Source organism: Oncorhynchus mykiss, chromosome 5 (assembly GCF_013265735.2).
Source record: "Oncorhynchus mykiss isolate Arlee chromosome 5, USDA_OmykA_1.1, whole genome shotgun sequence".
Classification (NCBI taxonomy): domain Eukaryota; kingdom Metazoa; phylum Chordata; class Actinopteri; order Salmoniformes; family Salmonidae; genus Oncorhynchus; species Oncorhynchus mykiss.
This window is the reverse complement of record NC_048569.1, coordinates 58,452,975-58,473,573: the sequence shown is the minus strand read 5'-3', so window position 1 is coordinate 58,473,573 and position 20,599 is coordinate 58,452,975. Positions and strand designations below refer to the sequence as shown.

Here is a 20,599-nt window from a genome sequence, read left to right as displayed (position 1 = left end):
AAAGCGTAGGAGCTTTTTCTCCAAAATCTGACTCTCCCATGGATCACAGGCTCAGCGTAGGGTGTTGACCCCCCAGTTTTGTGGGTGCAGCACGATGAGCAACATGAGCGCACTGCAGAGACCCTTTTCTGAGCAGCCACTGTGTTCACAGAACGCTTCACACAAAGTTTGTTTTTTCAGTCACAAAACGAAAGCAAAACATGGGAGCTCTCGGGTTTGACCGTGTGTTGCAGCAAATGCAGCTCCCCCAAACGTCCATCACTACTGGATATAAACATAACACCTCACTCACTAATTAAGTAGGTGGAGAGCTGCAATCTAACGATTAACAATGAGGTGACGCACAATGTGGAACAATCTAATTCAGAGCATCGTAGATGGGTTGGAGGGGTGAGAAAAAAATATTTTGAAATGATGAGGCGTGACTGTGAGTGATAGGTAATTATGAGTTAGCACAGTGCAGTGTCTTCGTGCAGAGGCTTGTTTTCCAACCATCTCTTTTATTACTATGACAACAGGCTCATCTCGCTGCCGCAGAAGCCAGGGCTATGTTCTGCACTGGATCTGAAGAGCCCTCTGCCGCAGCAACACTAAAACCATATCAACATTGTGCATTTGTGATAGCAAAGCACAGATCTGTACATGAAAATCAATAAAGCCAGCCTTCCAGCAGATGACTTCTGACGGCCAGCCTGCTACGGTATTATAGCTGAACGGTCATATTTTGACACGTGAGCACAATGGCAGATGTTTTGGGGTGTGTTTCTATAGCAAGTCTTCCTATGGAATAGGGCTGTGACGGTCATGGAATTTCGAGGACGGTTATTGTTTATTTTTTAAAGTGTATTTTTAAATGTTCTCCCGCTCCTGACTGCATGTGCTTCCATATAAATAGATGATATGTATATGTGTGCTGCTGCTGCTGCAGGGAGGTGGGGAGGGGGGGTCAGCCTAGGTAGCCAAAGACTTGTTTGCTAGAACACCTTGCTTGTTTCAGCAAGGAGCAAGAAAGTTTCATCCCGTTGTTGAGAGTCGATGTTGTCGTAGAAACAGACTCAAACGCGCAGATGCCCGGCCTCGCCGTCTTCAGTCAGCTGTTCGTTCCACAAAACATACAAAAACAGTTTTCTTTTTTTATGACGGTGTTCACCCATAACTGTCAGTTACACAGGTTATAAGGTAATTGTGCCAGCCCTACTATAGAATACAGAGGACGGCATGAGCTTATTCTATGTTCCAAAACACAAGAACAGAACTTCTCAGGCTCCATCTCAGTGTGCTTCATTCTATATCTAAAGGACTCCTGATATCTTGAGGAGTGAGAAGTGTAATTTCTGTCTTAATCAGTTGTTGTCTTTTTGCTAGCTAGGGCCATCTACTTTAAGTGCTGTCTGTGTTCCCTATGTATGAACTGCTGACTGCTATTGACTTGCAGATGATTGTTGACATATCAACCAGGATTAAGGTTTATGGAAATGTGTGACTGTTGCTGTCTTCATAATCAGTGGCTCTATTGGAGGGGGAGTGGTTTCTCCTCTCCTAGACAATCACTACCTGGAGGTGAGGACGGGGCAAGGGGATACCTACCGTAGTCAGTTGCACAACTGAATGCATTCAACTGAAATGTGTCTTCCGCTAGACTATGTGCTTTTCACCTCTGCAAGGGTATCCTGGAAGGATATTGACCGCATCCCGTCAGTTGAGGATGCCTGGTCATTCTTTAAAAGTAACTTCCTCACCATCTTAGACAAGCATGCTCTGTTCAAAAAATGCAGAACTAAGAACAGATATAGCCCTTGGTTCACTCCAGACCTGACTGCCCTCGACCAGCACAAAAACATCCTGTGGCGAACTGCAATAGCATTGAATAGTCCCCGCGATATGCAACTGTTCAGGGAAGTCAGGAACCAATACACGCAGTCAGTCAGGAAAGCAAAGGCCAGCTTTTTCAAGCAGAAATTTGCATCCTGTAGCTCTAACTCAAAAGTTCTGGGACACTGTAAAGTCCATGGAGAACAAGAGCACCTCCTCCCAGATGCCCACTGCACTGAGGCTAGGTAACACGGTCACCACCGATAAATCTGTGATAATCGAAAACTTCAACAAGCATTTCTCAACGGATGGTCATGCCTTCCTCCTGGCTACTCCAACCTCGGCCAACAGCTCCACCCCCCCCCCCCCCCCCCCCACCTCCCACACACCTCCGCAGCTACTCGCCCATGCCTCAACAGCTTCTCCTTTACCCAAATCCAGATAGCAGATGTTCTGAAAGAGCTGCAAAACCTGGACCCGTACAAATCAGCTGGGCTTGACAATCTGGACCCTCTATTTCTGAAACTGTCCGCCGCCATTGTCGCAACCCCTATTACCAGCCTGTTCAACCTCTCCTTCGTATCATCTGAGATCCCCAAGGATTGGAAAGCTGCCGCGGTCATCCCCCTCTTCAAAGGGGGAGACACCCTGGACCCAAACTGTTACAGACCTATATCCATCCTGCCCTGCCTATCTAAGGTCTTCGAAAGCCAAGTCAACAAACAGATCACTGACCATCTCGAATCCCACCGTACCTTCTCTGCTGTGCAATCCGGTTACGGGTGCACCTCAGCCACGCTCAAGGTGTTAAATGATATCATAACCGCCATCGATAAAAGACAGTACTGTACAGCTGTCTTCATCGACCTGGCCAAGGCTTTCAACTCTGTCAATCACCATATTCTTATCGGCAGACTCAGTAGCCTCGGTTTTTCTAATGACTGCCTTACCTGGTTCACCAACTACTTTGCAGACAGAGTTCAGTGTGTCAAATCGGAGGGCATGTTGTCCGGTCCTCTGACAGTCTCTATGGGGGGGCCGACTCTTTTCTCTGTATATATCAACGATGTTGCTCTTGCTGCGGGTGATTCCCTGATCCACCTGCTATCTAACCTCCAAACAAGCTTCAATGCCATACAACACTCCTTCCGTGGCCTCCAACTGCTCTTAAACGCTAGTAAAACCAAATGAATGCTTTTCAACCGTTCGCTGCCTGCACCCACCCGCTCGACTAGCATCACCACCCTGGATGGTTCCGACCTAGAATATGTGGACATCTATAAGTACCTAGGTGTCTGGCTAGACTGCAAACTCTCCTTCCAGACTCATATCAAACATCTCCAATCTAAAATCAAATCTAGAGTCGGCTTTCTATTTCGCAACAAAGCCTCCTTCACTCACGCCGCCAAACTTACCCTAGTAAAACGGACTATTCTACCGATCCTCGACTTCGGCGATGTCATCTACAAAATAGCTTCCAATACTCTACTCAGCAAACTGGATGCAGTTTATCACAGTGCCATCCGTTTTGTTACTAAAGCACCTTATACCACCCACCACTGCGACCTGTATGCTCTAGTCGGCTGGCCCTCGCTACATGTTCGCCGCCAGACCCACTGGCTCCAGGTTATCTACAAGTCTATGCTAGATAAAGCTCCGCCTTATCTCAGTTCACTGGTCGCGATGGCAACACCCACCCGTAGCACGCGCTCCAGCAGGTGTATCTCACTGATCATCCCTAAAGCCAAAACCTCATTTGGCCGCCTTTCCTTCCAGTTCTCTGCTGCCTGCGACTGGAACAAACTGCAAAAATCTCTGAAGTTGGAGACTTTTATCTCCCTCACCAGCTATCTGAGCAGCTAACCGATTGCTGCAGCTGTACATAGTCCATCGGTATATAGCCCACCCATTTTACCTACCTCATCTCCATACTGTTTTTATTTATTTACTTTTCTGCTCTTTTGCACACCAGTATCTCTACCTGCACATGTTCGTCTGATCATTTATCACTCCAGTGTTAATCTGCTAAATTGTAATTATTCACTCCTATGGCCCATTTATTGCCTACCTCCTCATGGCTTTTGCACACAATGTATATAGATTATTTTTTTTCTACTGTTATTGACTTGTTTATTGTTTATTGTTTACTCCATGTGTAACTCTGTGTTGTTGTCTGTTCACACTGCTAATGCTTTATCTTGGCCAGGTCGCAGTTGCAAATGAGAACTTGTTCTCAACTAGCCTACCTGGTTAAATAAAGGTGAAATAAAAAAATAAAATAAAAAGGGAATTAGTGTTAGTAATTCAGTCTCCCCTGTTTTCTCAGTGGCAACTGTCAGTGGCAAAACTAAGACCGTCGCCAAAACAAAGACAGTTCTGCTTAGTTATTCGAGGTAGGAAATAAAAGAGGAAGGTTCCACACCACTCTCTCACTTGAGTACCTTACCTAGTTATTTTCAGATGATCTCATTTGGCTATTTTGTAGCTTTAGCAACTATGTGTGTGTTTTCTATACCTGTTTGCTCCTTTCCCCGTAGGCTTTACAGACGCTCCCCACCCTTGGTTGCAACCCTTCTAATTTAGTTTAACCTGCTCACACAACCCATGTGGAATTCCTGGTCTCTTGCAGCGTTTGAAACTGACAATCTGTGGTCAAGAACGTTGAGTTCGTCTCAGCCTATGCTTAAAAAAAAATAGGATACCCATTAGCCAACGCCTTGTCTTACTGGGGTCCGACACGTGCTGCCCTTCAGTCCTTTGACTTTTTGGCCCTGATGTAGACATGGGTCACCGCAGAGAACACTGTTACTCCAGCTGCTCTCACTTCATCTGATTACGTTTTTCTGTCATAGTCCGAGAACATCTGGTTGTCGTGGTGGTGACACAGGGCTACTCATTTCTCCAAAGTGGACATTTTCTCTTGTCTCCCTCTCTCACCTGTCCATCTCCTCATTTGAATTCCATGCCGTCAGTGTCACTTATCCACTCAGGCTTAACATTGTTGCCATCTATTTCCCACTTGGTGCCCTTAGAGAGATCCTCAATGAGCTTGAAACCTTGATAAGCTCATTTCCTGATGATGTCTCACCCCTCTTCGTACTTGGCGACTTCAACTTCCTGATGCCTGCTTTTTATTAATTTCTTTCCAACTCTTTCTTTCCCCTCCTTGCCCCTTTTGACCTTCCCCAGTCCCCTCCCACTCACAAGGCAGGCAATATGCTTGACCTCATCTTGACCTTATCTGTTCGCCTACTAATCTCACTTTAACCGCCCTCCAGGTCTCTGATCACTACTTTGTTTCCTTTTCTGTCTCCCTCTCTTCTAACCATAGCCACTCAGCCTCTATCCAGATGATCATGAGCCGTCGCAATCTTCTCTCTCTCTCTCCCACTACTCTCTCCTCTTCTATCCTATCATCTCTCCCTTTTGCTAAATCCTTCTCCCTCCTGTCTCCTGATTCTATCTCTTCGACTCTACTCTTCTCCCTTTCTGCATCCTATGATTTGCACTCTCTCCTTTCCTCCTGTCCGGCTCGGCCCTCCCCTCTTGCTCCATGGCTGAGTCACTCATTGCTAGCTTACAGAACAGGGCTGCAGGCAGCTGAGCAAAAATTTAGAAAAATGAAACTTCCGGAGGACCTATCATCCTTTCATTCCCTCATCTCTTCCTTCTCTTCCTCTATATCTGCTGCAAAAGTTACTTCATATCACTCTAAATTTCAAGCTTCTTCCTTTAACCCTAGGAAACTATTTTCCACCTTCTCCTCCCTCCTTGGAACTGCCAATTTGCGGTCAAGCACACCGAGTTCATCTCAGCCTATGCTTTTTTATTTATTAGGCTCCCCATTAGCTGACGCCTTTGGCAGCTTGTTTCCTTAGTCCTCCACCCCCTTCCCCTCCCTCCTCCCTCTATGCGGACAACTTTGACCTTCTCCCATTCCTCACTTCCTTCATCAACTCATCCCTGATCATTGGCTGTGTCCCCTCTGACATAGAAAACTACAGACCGGTATCCATTCTTGCTTTTATTTCCAAAACACTTGAGCCTGCTGCGTCTGACTAATTCGCTCACTATCTCTCTCAGAAAGATCTTCTTGACCCTAACCTGTCACGCTTCAAGACAGGTCACTCAACCAAGACTGCTCTTCTCTGTGTCATGGAGGCTCTCTCTGCCAAAGCTGACACTCTCCTCTGCTCTCATCCTCCTAGATCTATCCACTGCCTTCGACACAGTGAACCATCAGATCCTCCTCTCCACCCTCTCAGGGCTGGGGTCTCAGGCTTGGCACACTCTTGGATTGCCTCCTACCTGGTAGGCCGCTCCTACCAGGTCACATGGAGAGGATCTGTGTCTGCACCATGTACTTTCACTACTGGTGTCCCCCAGGGCTCAGTTCTAGGCCCCCTCCTCTTCTCTCTATACACCAGTCACTCGGCTCTGTCATATCCTCACATGGTCTCTTTAAAAAATGTATATATATTTTACCTTTATTTAACTAGGCAAGTCAGTTAAGAACAAATTCTTTTTTTCAATGCCGGCCTAGGAACAGTGGGTAACTGCCTTGTTCAGTGGCAGAACGACAGGTTTGTACCTTGTCAGCTCAGGGATTCGATCTTGCAATCTTTTGGTTACTAGTCCAACATTCTAACCCCACTAGGCTACCTGCTGCCCTTCTATCATTGCTATGCAGATGACACTCAACTACTTTTCTCCTTCCCCCCTTCTGGCACCCAGGTGACGACACACATCTCTACGTGCCTGGCAGATATCTCAGCTTGGATGTCGGCCCACCACCTCAAGCTCAACCTCTACAAGATGAAGCTGCTCTTCCTCCCGGGAAAGGCCTACCTGCTCCAAGACTTCTCCATTACGGTTGACAACTCCACAGTGTCCCCCTCCCAGAATGCAAAGAACCTGGTGTGACCCTGGACACCCTGTTATTCTCTGCAAACATCAAAGCAGTGACTCGCTCCTGCAGGTTCATGCTCTATAACATCCGTAGAGTACGACCCTATCTCACACAGGAAGCTCCGCAGGTCCTAATCCAGGCAGTTGTCATCTCCCATCTGGATTTCTGCAACTTGCTGTTGGCTGAGATCCCCTCTTGTGCCATCAAACCCCTGAAACGTATTCAGAATGCTGCAGTCTGCCTGCAGTTCAACCTTCACAAGTTTTCCCATGTTGCCCTGCTTCTCCACACACTCCATCGGCTTCCAGTCAAAGTTTTTGATTTACTACAAAATGGTACTTGCTTACGGAGCAGCAAGAGGAACTGCCCTTCTTACCTTTAAGCTATGCCCAAACCACACACCCCAACCCAAGCACTCCGTTCTGCCACATCTGGTCTTTTGTCCCACAGCACCCCCCCCCCCCCCCTTACCCCCTCCTCACGCCCAAACCTGACCCCCCCCGACATAAAAAAAGCTTTTGTGAACTAACACTCCCAATTTAGTAATTTCCCCCTTACTAGCTCTGATTTTGCTGATAGCTACTTTATTGAGGAGAAATGTACTTACTACGACTGTGATATGTGGTTGTCCCAACTAGCTATCTTAAGATGAATGCACTAACTGTAAGTCGCTCTGGATAAGAACGTCTGCTATATGACTAAAATGTCAAATGTAAATATAAGACTGTGTACCGATATGTATATATCTGACACGCTATATATTTAAATTCTCAGATGGTGTCTACATTGGGACATTAGGCTAGACCTATCAGATAACCAGTGTTATGGAGCTAGACTTGGCCAATAACCTTTTAATGGGAAACCAGGCCAAAGTAATCAATGGTCTGAAAGGTCTGTTCATTTAACTTCTGCTTTGACTGAAAACAGCAAGACCATTATGCTGTTGTTGCTGTTAGAAATACTAACGTTCCTAAGACAAACCCACGCTTTATTCATAAGAGGAATTTGAAGAGTTTTAATGAGCAGGCTTTCTTTCATGATTTGTTTTATTTTGACTGGAGCAAGTATGAACTTATTCCTGATGTGGAAACTGCCTGGAAATTCTTTCATTATGTTTTTTTCCAAATATTTTCCGAATATGCCACATTCCGCAGGTTCAGAGTTAAAGGGAGGGATAATCCATGGTTTTCTTCTGAGCTCTCTTGTATTTTTCACGAACGTAATCTAGCCTAGGCCAAAGCAAGGAAATCATGTTCTAATGCTGATTGGCTTATTTTTAGGCAGTTACGAAGCAAGTGTTCTTTTCTTCTCAGGAAGGCCAAGTCTGAATATTTTATGTCTGTTACCTCTGATAACCTGAATGACCCTAGAAAGTTTTGGAAGGCTATTAAATCTATGTCTGGAAACAGTAATGTTAATGAATGACTGTCAAGTGTATTGAAGGACTTTGTTGCTGCATATGACAAAACTGAAATGCTGAATTGTTTCAATGAGCACTTTGTATCATCTGGTAGGCTGTTTGATTGTGTCTTCTGTCTCTGTTCATCCCTGTGTGGATGAACCAGTGAGAGCTGGTCAAACTTTTAGCTTTTTGACATTCTAAGTGCAGGAGGTACATAAAGCCCTGAAATCCTTAGATCAGAGAAAGCCTGCAGGTCCTGATCTTCTTGATCCCTGCTTTTAAAATCTGGCAGCTGATTTCATAGCTGAACCACTTACATATTTGTTCAATCTAACCCTGGATTGTAAAAATATTCCAAAGATCTGGAAATCAGCATTTGTCCTACCACTTTTAAAAGGAGGAGCTCCAACTCTTTTAAATAATTATAGGCCAATCTCAAAGCTGTCACCCCTGGTGAAAATACTTGAAACCCTCGTGAGTGAACAGCTAAAATAGTTTTTATATACTAACTCAATTGTATCAATATACCAATCGGGCTTCAGGAAGAAGCATAGCACAATTACAGCAGCCATGAAGGTTTTAAATGATTTCACTGAAGCCCTTGACAAAAAACAGCACGGTGTCTAACTTTTATTGATCTCTCTAAGGCTTTTGATACAGTTGCTCATGCCATACTGAAGCAGAGATTGTCGAGTGTAGGTCTTTCGGAGCATGCAGTTGCATGGTTTGCTAACTATCTGTCTGATAGAACTCAGTGCACTCAATTTGATGGGCTCATGTCTGTTAAATTGTTTGTCTATAATGGTGTGCCCCCGGGTTCTGTACTTGGTCCCCTCTTATTCACTATTTATATAAATAATTTAGACAAAAATGTGCAAAATGCTCAACTTCACTTTTATGCTGGTGATACTGTTATTTATTGTTGTGCCTTGTCTCTCACAAAAGCTTTCCAGAACTTCCAAACTGCTTGTTATACTGTTCAACATACCTTGTGTCAATTGAAGCTTATCCTCAATACTGACAAAATTAAACTAATGGTGTTTTCTAATACAAGAAATAGATCTCTGAACCTTTCACCTACTACTACCTGTCAGGGCAATGAGATTTAGACTGTAACCTCATATAAATATCTTGGAATTTTAATTGATGACGGCCTCTCTTTTAAATTGCATATTCAACAACTTACAAAAAAATTGAAACTGAAGTTGGGATTTTATTTTAGGAATAAGTCTGTTTTCTTTTGATGCCAAAAGGAGGCTAGTATGAGCTTCATTTATGCTTTTACTAGACTATGGGGATATTTTATATATGAATGTTTCCGCTCAGTGTTTGAGATCAATTGACACCCTTTACCATGGTGCATTGAGATTTATTTTTAAACTGCTAAGCCCTGACGCACCACTGCACTTTATATACCAGGGTTGGCTGGCCTTCTCTAGTCACTCGTAGGCTCAGTCACTGGTATACTTTTATTTACAAAGCCATTTTGGGTTCACTACCATTTTATTTGGGAAATTGTTATTGTTCAGAAATGTGGTGGGTACTCTCTTCGTTCGCAGTACTTTATCCTGCTAACTGTTCCAAATGTCCCAACTGAATTTGGTTAAAGGGCTTTTATGTACTTTGCGCCATCAGCTTGGAACACCTTACAAAATACTTTTAACTGGAAGAACTTGTCCCGATTGGTGTTTTTAAATCACTGATGAAGGATTTTGAGACTGATTCCCTGACCTGTCAATGTTTTTAATTTGCTATTTTATGATTTTTCTTTTATACTCTTGTGAATTCTATAGTTTTTACTAGATTACTTGTAGTTTGTCATGTTGTCTGTCTGTAATTGTGTAATGACTTGGACCTGCCTTTCTTGGCCAGGACGCTCTTGAAAAAGAGATTTCTAATCTCAATGAGCCCTTCCTAGTTAAATAAAGGTAAACAAATCTAAATAAAAGCAAGTGAGCAAAAAATCATGCTGTGACATACCCTTGACATCGATCTGGTGTCTTGTACAGAACACTGAAATGGCTATCCGATGACAGACTATTATCCATACAATACTATCTGGAAAAAGTATCCCAAAACACAGCTGGGAAGTAAGTTGGTGTCATTTGCAAACAGTTGCCGAGTGTCTATCACAGACCTATAATGTCAGCCAATGAAAGTGAGACCTTGGGGTGCATCTCAGCCATTACCCAGGCACTGGTAGGCAACAGCGACCGTGCTGAGTCAGCACACTGATCCATGTGACCGTGTCTTGCCTTACAGTTTGTCACCCACTTGCCAGAGCCCAACTCTACTGAGCCCATGCAGCCCATGCAGCCCCTGCAGCCCCTTACAAACCCTACATCCCTGGAGGTAAGAAAGACAGCCCACATACAGCACACAGCCACATACAGCCACACAAGGGAATCAGGCCCACTTTATAGAACAGACAGGGGGCTTGAGAACAGCTCCTGTGAGGAATTATGAAGATACCTTTAAAGCAGACGTTGCTTTTACGGACTGTATTTTTGCAAATTTAATTTCACTGATGAAAGCACATTTTTCATCGCAGTAACATTGCCTAATTTGTTGAACCATAAACGTTAAAACACTGAACCATATTGTTTAGATAACATGTTGCAACGTGCAAAATGCAGCTGCTAGAAATTGTCTTAACTATTGGAAGTCATTTGGAGGAAAGGTTGCCTGGCTTATGGTGGTTGCCTGGCAACCCCCAATGGTACACTGCAGAGGAAAGGAAAACCATATGGCAAACCGAAGCAGCATACAGAATGCTATGTAGAGCATTAGGTTATTGTAATACATATAGTGAGAAATCATCTGTATCCTGATAATTTGGCAAAACTACCAAGAATATTGTTCAGTTCTGTTCACAGAGAAACTGTAATATACCAGTCATAGTTTTTGAAATGACATTTGGTTGAACTTCATTTTAGTTTGATCAAATTATTTTTTTGGACCACCAAGATTTCTTTATTTTACAACACTAAAGCGTTATGCATCAATTTCTTTCTCTACACCAGTTGTTCCTAAACTTTTTATAGTCCCGAACCCCTTCAAACATTCAACCTCCAGCTGCGTACCTCCTCTAGCACCAGGGCCAGCGCACTCTCAAATGTTGTTTTTTGCCATCATTGTAAGCCTGCCACACACACACACTATACAATACATTTATTAAACATAATGAGTGTGAGTTTGTCACAACCCAGCTCGTGGGAAGTGACAAAGTGCTCTTATAGGACCAAGGCACAAATAATAATATGATAATAATCAATAATTTTGCTCTTTATTTAACCATCTTACATATAAAGCCTTATTCACAATTTTTGATGATCAAATAACTGACCACAAGTTAATGAGAAGGGTGTGATTGAAAGGATGCACATAAATCTGCAATGTTGGGTTGTATTGGAGAGAGTTTCAGTCTTTTTCCACACATAGTCTGTGCCTGTATTTAGTTTTCATGCTAGTGAGGGCCGAGAATCCACTCTCACATAGGTATGTGGTTGCAAAGGGCATCAGTGCCTTAGCAGCGCGATTTGCCAAGACAGGATATTCTGATATTCGCAGCCCAATCCAGAAATCTGGCAGTGGCTTCTGATTAAATTCAATTTTCACAGAACCAATTTCGACGAGGCTGTCTTGTTCAGATATCGGTAAGTGGACTGGATGCAGGGCATGAAAGGGATAATGAACCCAGTTGTTTGTGTCATCCGTTTTGGGAAAGTACCTGCATAATTGCGCACCCAACTCACTCAGGTGCTTAGCTATATCACATTTGACATTGTCCGTAAGCTTGAGTTCATTTGCGAACAAAAAGTCATAAAATGATGGAAAGACCTGTGTGTTGTCCTTGTTACTGCATACAGAGAAGAGCTCCAACTTCTTAATCATAGCCTCAATTTTGTCCCGCACATTGAATATATATTTGCGGAGAGTCCCTGTAATCCTAGATTTAGATCATTCGGGCGAGAAAAAACATCACCCAGATAGGCCAGTTGTGTGAGAAACCCGTCATCATGCAAGTGGTCAGACAAGTGAAAATTAGTCTCTCAATTAAATTTTTTTTGTCAATACTTTGTCCAATGATAACAGGTATGTTTTAAAAATATTACATAGTCGCTGCCCATATCATTGCATAGTGCTGAAAATACACAAGAGTTCAGGGGCCTTGTTTTCTAGAGTGTCCAAAACTGTCAGGCATTCCCTTGGTAGCAAGATCCTCTCGGTGGATGCTGCAGTGTACCCATGTGGCGTCGGGAGCATCTGATTGCACGCACGTTACCACTCCACTATGTCTCCCTGTCATGGCTTTTGCGCCATCAGTACAGATACCAACACATCTTGACCACCAAAGTCCATTTCATGTCACAGAGCTGTCCAGTACTTTAAAAATATCCTCTCCTGTTGTCCTGGTTTCCAGTGGTTTGCAGAAGAGGATGTCTTCCTTAATTGACCGTAGTAAACGGTCACCAGCCCGGTACCACCAGTGCCGGCACCACGCACCAGGCCTACAGTGCGCCTCGGCAGTCCAGAGCGTCCGGCAATAGTACCCAGTCCAGAGCGTCCGGCGAAAGTCCACAGTCCGGAACCTCAAACAACGGGCCATAGTCCGGAACCTCCAAGGACGGGCCACAGTCCGGAACCTCCAACGACAGGCCACAGTCCGGGGTCTCCAGCGACTGTCCCCATTCCGGGGTCTCCAGCGACTGTCCCCATTCCGGGGTCTCCAGCGACTGTCCCCAGTCCGGGGTCTCCAGCGACGGTCCCCAGTCCAGAACATCCTGCGATGATCCACGCAGCGAGGGTCCCCAGGCCGGGGCCTACTGCAAGGATCTGCAGTCTAGAGCCTCCGACGATGATCCACGGGTCGGTGCTACAAGAGCGGACTAAGAGTAAAAAAGGGGGACGGCGTCCAAAACCAGAGCCGCCACCGAGGTTAGATGCCCACCCAGACCCTCCCATATAGGTTTAGGTTTGCAGCAGGGAGTCCGCACCTTTTTTGGGGGGGGGGGGGGTCTGGGTGGGTGGTACTGTCACGCCCTGACCTTAGTTATCTATGTTTTCTCTATTATTTTGGTCAGGTCAGGGTGTGATGAGGGTGGGTATATGTGTTTTTGTTCTGTCTAGGGTTTTTGTATGTTTATGTTTTTTCTAGTCTGGGGGTTTATATGTCTACGGTTGCCTAGATTGGTTCTCAATCAGAGGTAGCTGTTTATCGTTGTCTCTAATTGGGGACCATATTTAGGTAGCCATATTCATTGGGTATTTTGTGGGTTATTGTCTAGGTGTAGTTGCCTGTTAGCACTCGTGTTATTACCTTCATGTTCATTTTGTTGTTTTGTATAGTTTGTTCAGTGTTTATTCTTCATTAAAATAAGTATGTATTCTTATCACGTTGCGCCTTGGTCTCCTCGTTATGACGAACATGACACGGACATATGCCAGGAGCTGTGCCAGGCCAGCCACCTCTGTTGACTCATCCAGCTGTAATGCATAGAATTCACTGGCTTGCATGAGAAGCAGTAATTGGTTCAAAACGTCTCCTGCCATGTCACTGATGTGTCGTGAAACAGTGTTGTTTGATGAAGGCATTATCTGTACAGTTTTTTGGCCTTTCCCCCCAGCATTGTCCCAGTCACGTGGTCAATGAAGCTGACAGTTGAGGACTTCTGTTTCTCAAACTAGACACACTAATGTACTTGTCCTCTTGCTCAGTTGTGCACCGGGGCCACCCACTCCTTTCTATTCTGGTAAGAGACAGTTTGCACTGTTCTGTGAAGGGTACACCGCATTGTAAGAGATCTTCAGTTTCTTGGCAATTTCTCGTTCAAAAGTGCATATACAGTTGAAGTCGGAAGTTTACATACACTTAGTTTGGAGTCATTAAAACTAGTTTTTCAACCACTCCACACATTTCTTGTTAACAAACTATAGTTTTGTCAAGTCGTTTAGGACATCTACTTTGTGCATGATAAGTAATTTTTCCAACAATTGTTTACAGATTATTTCACTTATAACTCACTGTATCACAATTCCAGTGGGTCAGAAGTTTACATACACTAAGTTGACTGTGCATTTAAACAGATTGGAAGATTCCAGAAATTGACGTCATGGCTTTAGAAGCTTCTGATAGGCTAATTGACATCATTTGAGTCAATTGGAGGTGTACCTGTGGATGTATTTCAAGGCCTACCTTCAAACTCGGTGGCTCTTTGCTTGACATCATGGGAAAATCAAAAGAAATCAGCCAAGACCTCAGAAAATAAATTGATAAATAAAAATAAATTACATTTCCAAAAGCCTGAAGGTACCACGTTCATCTGTACAGACAATAGTAGGCAAGTATAAACACCATGGGACCATGCAGTCGACATACCGCTCAGGAAGGAGACGCGTTCTGTCTCCAAGAGATGAACGTACTTTTGTGCGAAAAGTGAAAATCAATCCCAGAACAACAGCAAAGGACCTTGTGAAGATGCTGGAGGAAACAGGTACAAAAGTATCTATATCCATAGTAAAACAAGTCCTATATCGACATAACCTGAATGGCCACTCAGCAAGGAAGAAGCCACTGCTCCAAAACCACCATAAAACAGACAGACTATAGTTTGCAACTGCACATGGGGACAAAGGTCGTACTTTTTGGAGAAATGTCCTCTGGTCTGATGAAACAGAAATATAATTGTTTTGGTCATAATGACCATCGTTATGTTTGGGGGAAAAAGGGGGAGGCTTGCAAGCTGAAGAACACAATCCCAACCGTGAAGCACGGGGGTGGCAGCATCATGGTGTGGGGATGCTTTGCTGCAGGAAGCGACTGCTGCACTTCACAAAATAGATGGCATCATGAGGCAGAAAAATTATGTGGATATATTGATGCAACATCTCAAGACATCAGTCAGGAAGTTAAAGCTTGGTCGCAAATGAGTCTTCCAAATGTACAATGACCCCAAGCATACTTCCAAAGTTGTGGCAAAATGCCTTAAGGACAACAAAGTCAAGGTATTGGAGTGGTCATCACAAAGCCCTGACCTCAATCCTATAGAAAATTTGTGGACAGAACTGAAAGCGTGTGCGAGCAAGGAGGCCTACAAACCTGACTCAGTTACACCAGCTCTGTCAGGAGGAATGGGCCAAAATTCACCCAATTATTGTGGGAAGCTTGTGGAAGGCTACCCTAAACGTTTGACCCAAGTTAAACAATTTGAAGGCAATGCTACCAAATACTAATTGAGTGTATGTGATCTTCTGAACCACTGGGAATGTGATGAGAGAAATAAAAGCTGAAATAAATACTTCTCTCTACTATTATTCTGACATTTCACATTCTTAAAATAAAGTGGTGATCCTAACTGACCTAGACAGGGAATTTCTACTAGGGTTAAATGTCAGGAATTGTGAAATACTGAGTTTAAATGTATTTGGCTAAGGTGTATGTAAACTTCTGACTTCAACTCTATATGTGCACAGCATTTGAAAAAACTACTCCATGTGCCGATGTTAAAGTGGATTTGGGAGTACTCAGTAGAGTCTGTAGAATCTATATATGGTGTCTTTTCATGGGGCACTGAGTAATATGGAGTGTTGCAGGCCTTTTACTTCGCCCATTACATTGGCCACAATGCAAATCACTGTATATGCATTACACATTGGCTTATAGGTAAAAAAAAAAAAAAAACTGTTCTATGTGCTGATGTGAACTGGGGTTTGGAGAACTCAGTTGGGTCTGTAGAATCTATATATGGTGTTATTTCATGTTATTTAAATACCCAGCAGTACTACTCTCAAAAAACAAACACTTAAGACCAACATTTTAGTTCAAATGAAAATTTTATTTATTCATTACTTTATTTGGGCTACATTTCAATAGAACAACAGAATTTGCTAAATGATTGACTATCTGATAAGCGCTTTGAGTTATAGCCCTAACTAGTATTGGAATCTTCTTTGGAGATTTTTATGTATTTGGCAAAAATATATATATTTGTTCTGGTAATTTTCACATTGAAACCTCATCGGGAGGATGTATGTTTGGCATGCTTTTTACATTTGTATCACAAATCATTAGAGAACATCATGATGAAAGTGAACATTCTAGACCCTTTTAGGCCCTTTTTAGACCGAAACATGCCTCCAGAATCCTTTTTTCACTATACGCCAATATATAGTTCATATACAGTGCCTTGCGAAAGTATTTGGCCCCCTTGAACTTTGCGACCTTTTGCCACATTTCAGACTTCAAACATAAAGATATAAAACTGTATTTTTTTGTGAAGAATCAACAACAAGTGGGACACAATCATGAAGTGGAACGACATTTATTTGATATTTCATACTTTTTTAACAAATCAAAAACTGAAAAATTGGGCGTGCAAAATTATTCAGCCCCTTTACTTTCAGTGCAGCAAACTCTCTCCAGAAGTTCAGTGAGGATCTCTGAATGATCCAATGTTGACCTAAATGACTAATGATGATAAATACAATCCACCTGTGTGTAATCAAGTCTCCGTATAAATGCACCTGCACTGTGATAGTCTCAGAGGTCTGTTAAAAGCGCAGAGAGCATCATGAAGAACAAGGAACACACCAGGCAGGTCCGAGATACTGTTGTGAAGAAGTTTAAAGCCGGATTTGGATACAAAATGATTTCCCAAACTTTAAACATCCCAAGGAGCACTGTGCAAGCGATAATATTGAAATGGAAGGAGTATCAGACCACTGCAAATCTACCAAGACCTGGCCGTCCCTCTAAACTTTCAGCTCATACAAGGAGAAGACTGATCAGAGATGCAGCCAAGAGGCCCATGATCACTATGGATGAACTACAGAGATCTACAGCTGAGGTGGGAGACTCTGTCCATAGGACAACAATCAGTCGTATATTGCACAAATCTGGCCTTTATGGAAGAGCGGCAAGAAGAAAGCCATTTCTTAAAGATATCCATAAAAAGTGTCATTTAAAGTTTGCCACAAGCCACCTGGGAGACACACCAAACATGTGGAAGAAGGTGCTCTGGTCAGATGAAACCAAAATTGAACTTTTTGGCAACAATGCAAAACGTTATGTTTGGCGTAAAAGCAACACAGCTGAACACACCATCCCCACTGTCAAACATGGTGGTGGCAGCATCATGGTTTGGGCCTGCTTTTCTTCAGCAGGGACAGGGAAGATGGTTAAAATTGATGGGAAGATGGATGGAGCCAAATACAGGACCATTCTGGAAGAAAACCTGATGGAGTCTGCAAAAGACCTGGGACGGAGATTTGTCTTCCAACAAGACAATGATCCAAAACATAAAGCAAAATCTACAATGGAATGGTTCAAAAATAAACATATCCAGGTGTTAGAATGGCCAAGTCAAAGTCCAGACCTGAATCCAATCGAGAATCTGTGGAAAGAACTGAAAACTGCTGTTCACAAATGCTCTCCATCCAACCTCACTGAGCTCGAGCTGTTTTGCAAGGAGGAATGGGAAAAAATGTCAGTCTCTCGATGTGCAAAACTGATAGAGACATACCCCAAGCGACTTACAGCTGTAATCGCAGCAAAAGGTGGCGCTACAAAGTATTAACTTAAGGGGGCTGAATAATTTTGCATGCCCAATTTTTCAGTTTTTGATTTGTTTAAAAAGGTTGAAATATCCAATAAATGTCGTTCCACTTCATGATTGTGTACCACTTGTTGTTGATTCTTCAAAAAAAAAAATACAGTTTTATATCTATGTTTGAAGCCTGAAATGTGGCAAAAGGTCGCAAAGTTCAAGGGGGCCGAATACTTTCGCAAGGCACTGTATATTTGCATTATGACCTATGGAATGGTTGAAGTAAAATTCCAGCAACACTACGTATTATTCAGTGCCCCATGAAATTACACCATATACTGTATATACTGAACAGAAATATAAACGCAACATGCAACAATTTCAAAGATTTTACTGAGTTACAGTTCATTTAAGGAAATCAGTCAATTGAAATAAATTCAGTAGGCCCTAATATATGGATTTCACATGACTGGGAATACAGATATGCATCTGTTGGGGTGTGGATCAGAAAAACTGTCCGTATCTTGTGTGACCATCAGTTGCCTCATGCAGTGCGACACATCTCCTTCACATAGAGTTGATCTGCTGTTGATTGTGGCCTGTGGAATGTTGTCCCACTCCTCTTTAATGGCTGTGCAAAGTTGCTGGATATTGGCGGAAACTGGAACACTGTCATAGACGTCGATCCAGAGCATCCCAAACATGCTCAATGGGTGACAAGTCTGGTGGGTATGCAGGCCATGGACAAATTGGGACATTTTCAGATTCCAGGAATTATGTACAGATCCTTGCGACATGGGCTGTGCATTATCATGCTGAAATGAGATGATGACAGCGGATGAATGGTATGACAATGGGCCTCAGGAACTCGACACGGTATCACTGAGCATTCAAATTGCCATCGATAAAATACAATTGTGTTCCTTGTCTGCAGCTTATGCCTGCCCATACCATAACCACCCCGCCACCATGGGGCACTGTTCACAACGTTGACATCCGCAAACCGCTCTGCCAAATGACATCATACACGAGGTCAGCGCTTGTGAAGCCATTTGGACATACTGCCAAATTCTCTAAAATGACGTTGGAGGTGGATTATGGTAGAGAAATTAACATTTCATTATCTGGCAACAGCTCTGGTGGACATTCCTGCAGTCAGTTTGCCAATCGCACACTCCCTAAAAACTTGAGACATCTGTGGCATTGTGCTGTACGACAAAACTGCACATTATAGAGTGGCCTTTTATCGCCCCCAGCACAAGGTCTACCTGTGTAATGTCCATGCTGTTTAATCAGCTTCTTCATATGCCACACCTTTCAGGTGGATGGGCTATCTTGGAAAATGAGAAATGCTCACTAACAGGGATGTAAACAAATGTGTTCACAACATTTTAGAAAAGTAATATTTTTGTGGATTTTCTGGGATCTTTTATTTCAGCTCATGAAACATGGGACCAACACTTTACGTGTTGAGTTTATATTTTTGTTCAATGTAGATTCTACAGACCCTACTGAGTGCTCCCAACCCCACTTTTACATAGGCACCCCCCAAAAAATTGCACTAAGCCCAATGTTGTCAACAATCCAGTCTGACCATTGTATTTTTCAATAGTGGTCTCAAGTTTTACATATTTAAAACATTTCCCATAAATTCCTTCTTGCATTTGCTTATAAGCACAATAAAAATCGACATTAATAAAAATGTAATATCTTTTGAAAGAGGTAACCACTTTGCAATGTTTTGGAATGCCGACTTTTATTTTAAAGGTTTCCTTTATTAACGCAGGGAAGTGACGTCATCGTGTGTGCTGAACAGAATACTAGTGAAAAGTCTAATGTGTCTATGGTAGTAGGCTATATCAGTCAGCGATGGAGTTTTGGCAGCAGAGAGAGTAGCCCATGTCCACCGGGAACACTTTCCAGGCAGAAGATGTAGGCCTAGGTGCTTGAATATGAGGCAAAATAAAGCGAAGGTGGCGCTGAAAGCTGGTTGAATGATAGCCAAGCTGACTAGCTAGTCCAGGGAACACAACATACTGCCACCGCGATGGAGGGTCTACCCGTGGATTTGTGGGTTCCATTCTCGGGTCCTGTATCCACCATCTAGGAGATTCAATAATTATTTATTTTGGATCGGAATGTGTGTTCTTTTTCGTTGTAAACAACATCCACCATGTCGGATCCAAGTTACTGGACCGCAGTGCCAACCCACAACAAGTCTCATTTTGTAACAGGATCAATGCTAAAACGATCAAAAAGGTAGGTAGGAAAGGTTCTGGTTTATGTAGTTATGTAACAAAGCTCAACGGCAGACAATTATGGTCCTTTTAATGTGTTGTGTATTCTTTTTTTAAAGGATCTTTTCTTGTGTTGGCCTTGCTGATGTTCTCAGACAAGTCTCTGAAATAACCCGTCTATGGTCCAGATGGCCATCCAGATGGACACATGCTTGACCTCAACTTGCATTGTGTCCATTTCACATATTCAGAAACAATGTAACTAGATAAAAACATTACTTTGTAAGTGATAACATAGCCGATGTTGACGCTCATTCATTGGCTCCCATTTGGTTTCGATATTGGTGCCACGCGCGGTCTTATCCCCATTGTTTTAGTTTCAGAGCGTTCAGCTAAACGTGGTCAGTGCTTAGAAAATGTGCTGATTGTGAATATGTATCATTGACTACAATATAGTTATTGAAAGGCAAAACAAATAGGCCTACAGATTATTCGTGTTTAAGTCTGTAATACTGTTATAACAAAAAGGGAACAAAATAGTTATGTATTCAATAATTAATGACCTAACTACAGTCCTTGTTAGATCCAAAACAATGACACTATGCAGAATAAATATTCCTGGTTCACGTAGAATATTTGGTTGCTCACTGCTGTGCAAAAACATCCTAGTTCTGGATGACCTATGGGAGTCACT

General features: G+C 43.0%; 1 protein-coding gene across 4 annotated transcripts in view; it reads left to right on the top strand.

Annotated features, from left to right (window-relative positions):
• The window catches only part of mast3b (microtubule associated serine/threonine kinase 3b), a 58,362-nt gene that overhangs the window by 1,660 nt on the left and 36,103 nt on the right, over nucleotides 1-20,599 (top strand). For 3 of the 4 annotated variants that reach the window (XM_021603519.2, XM_021603518.2, XM_021603520.2), the window contains exon 2: nucleotides 10,386-10,475. In XM_021603519.2, coding sequence (XP_021459194.2) covers nucleotides 10,386-10,475 — 90 coding nt within the window. Of the gene's footprint in view, nucleotides 1-10,385; nucleotides 10,476-19,474; nucleotides 19,928-20,599 lie in introns of those variants that run through there. The other variant, XM_021603522.2, reaches the window with a different exon arrangement.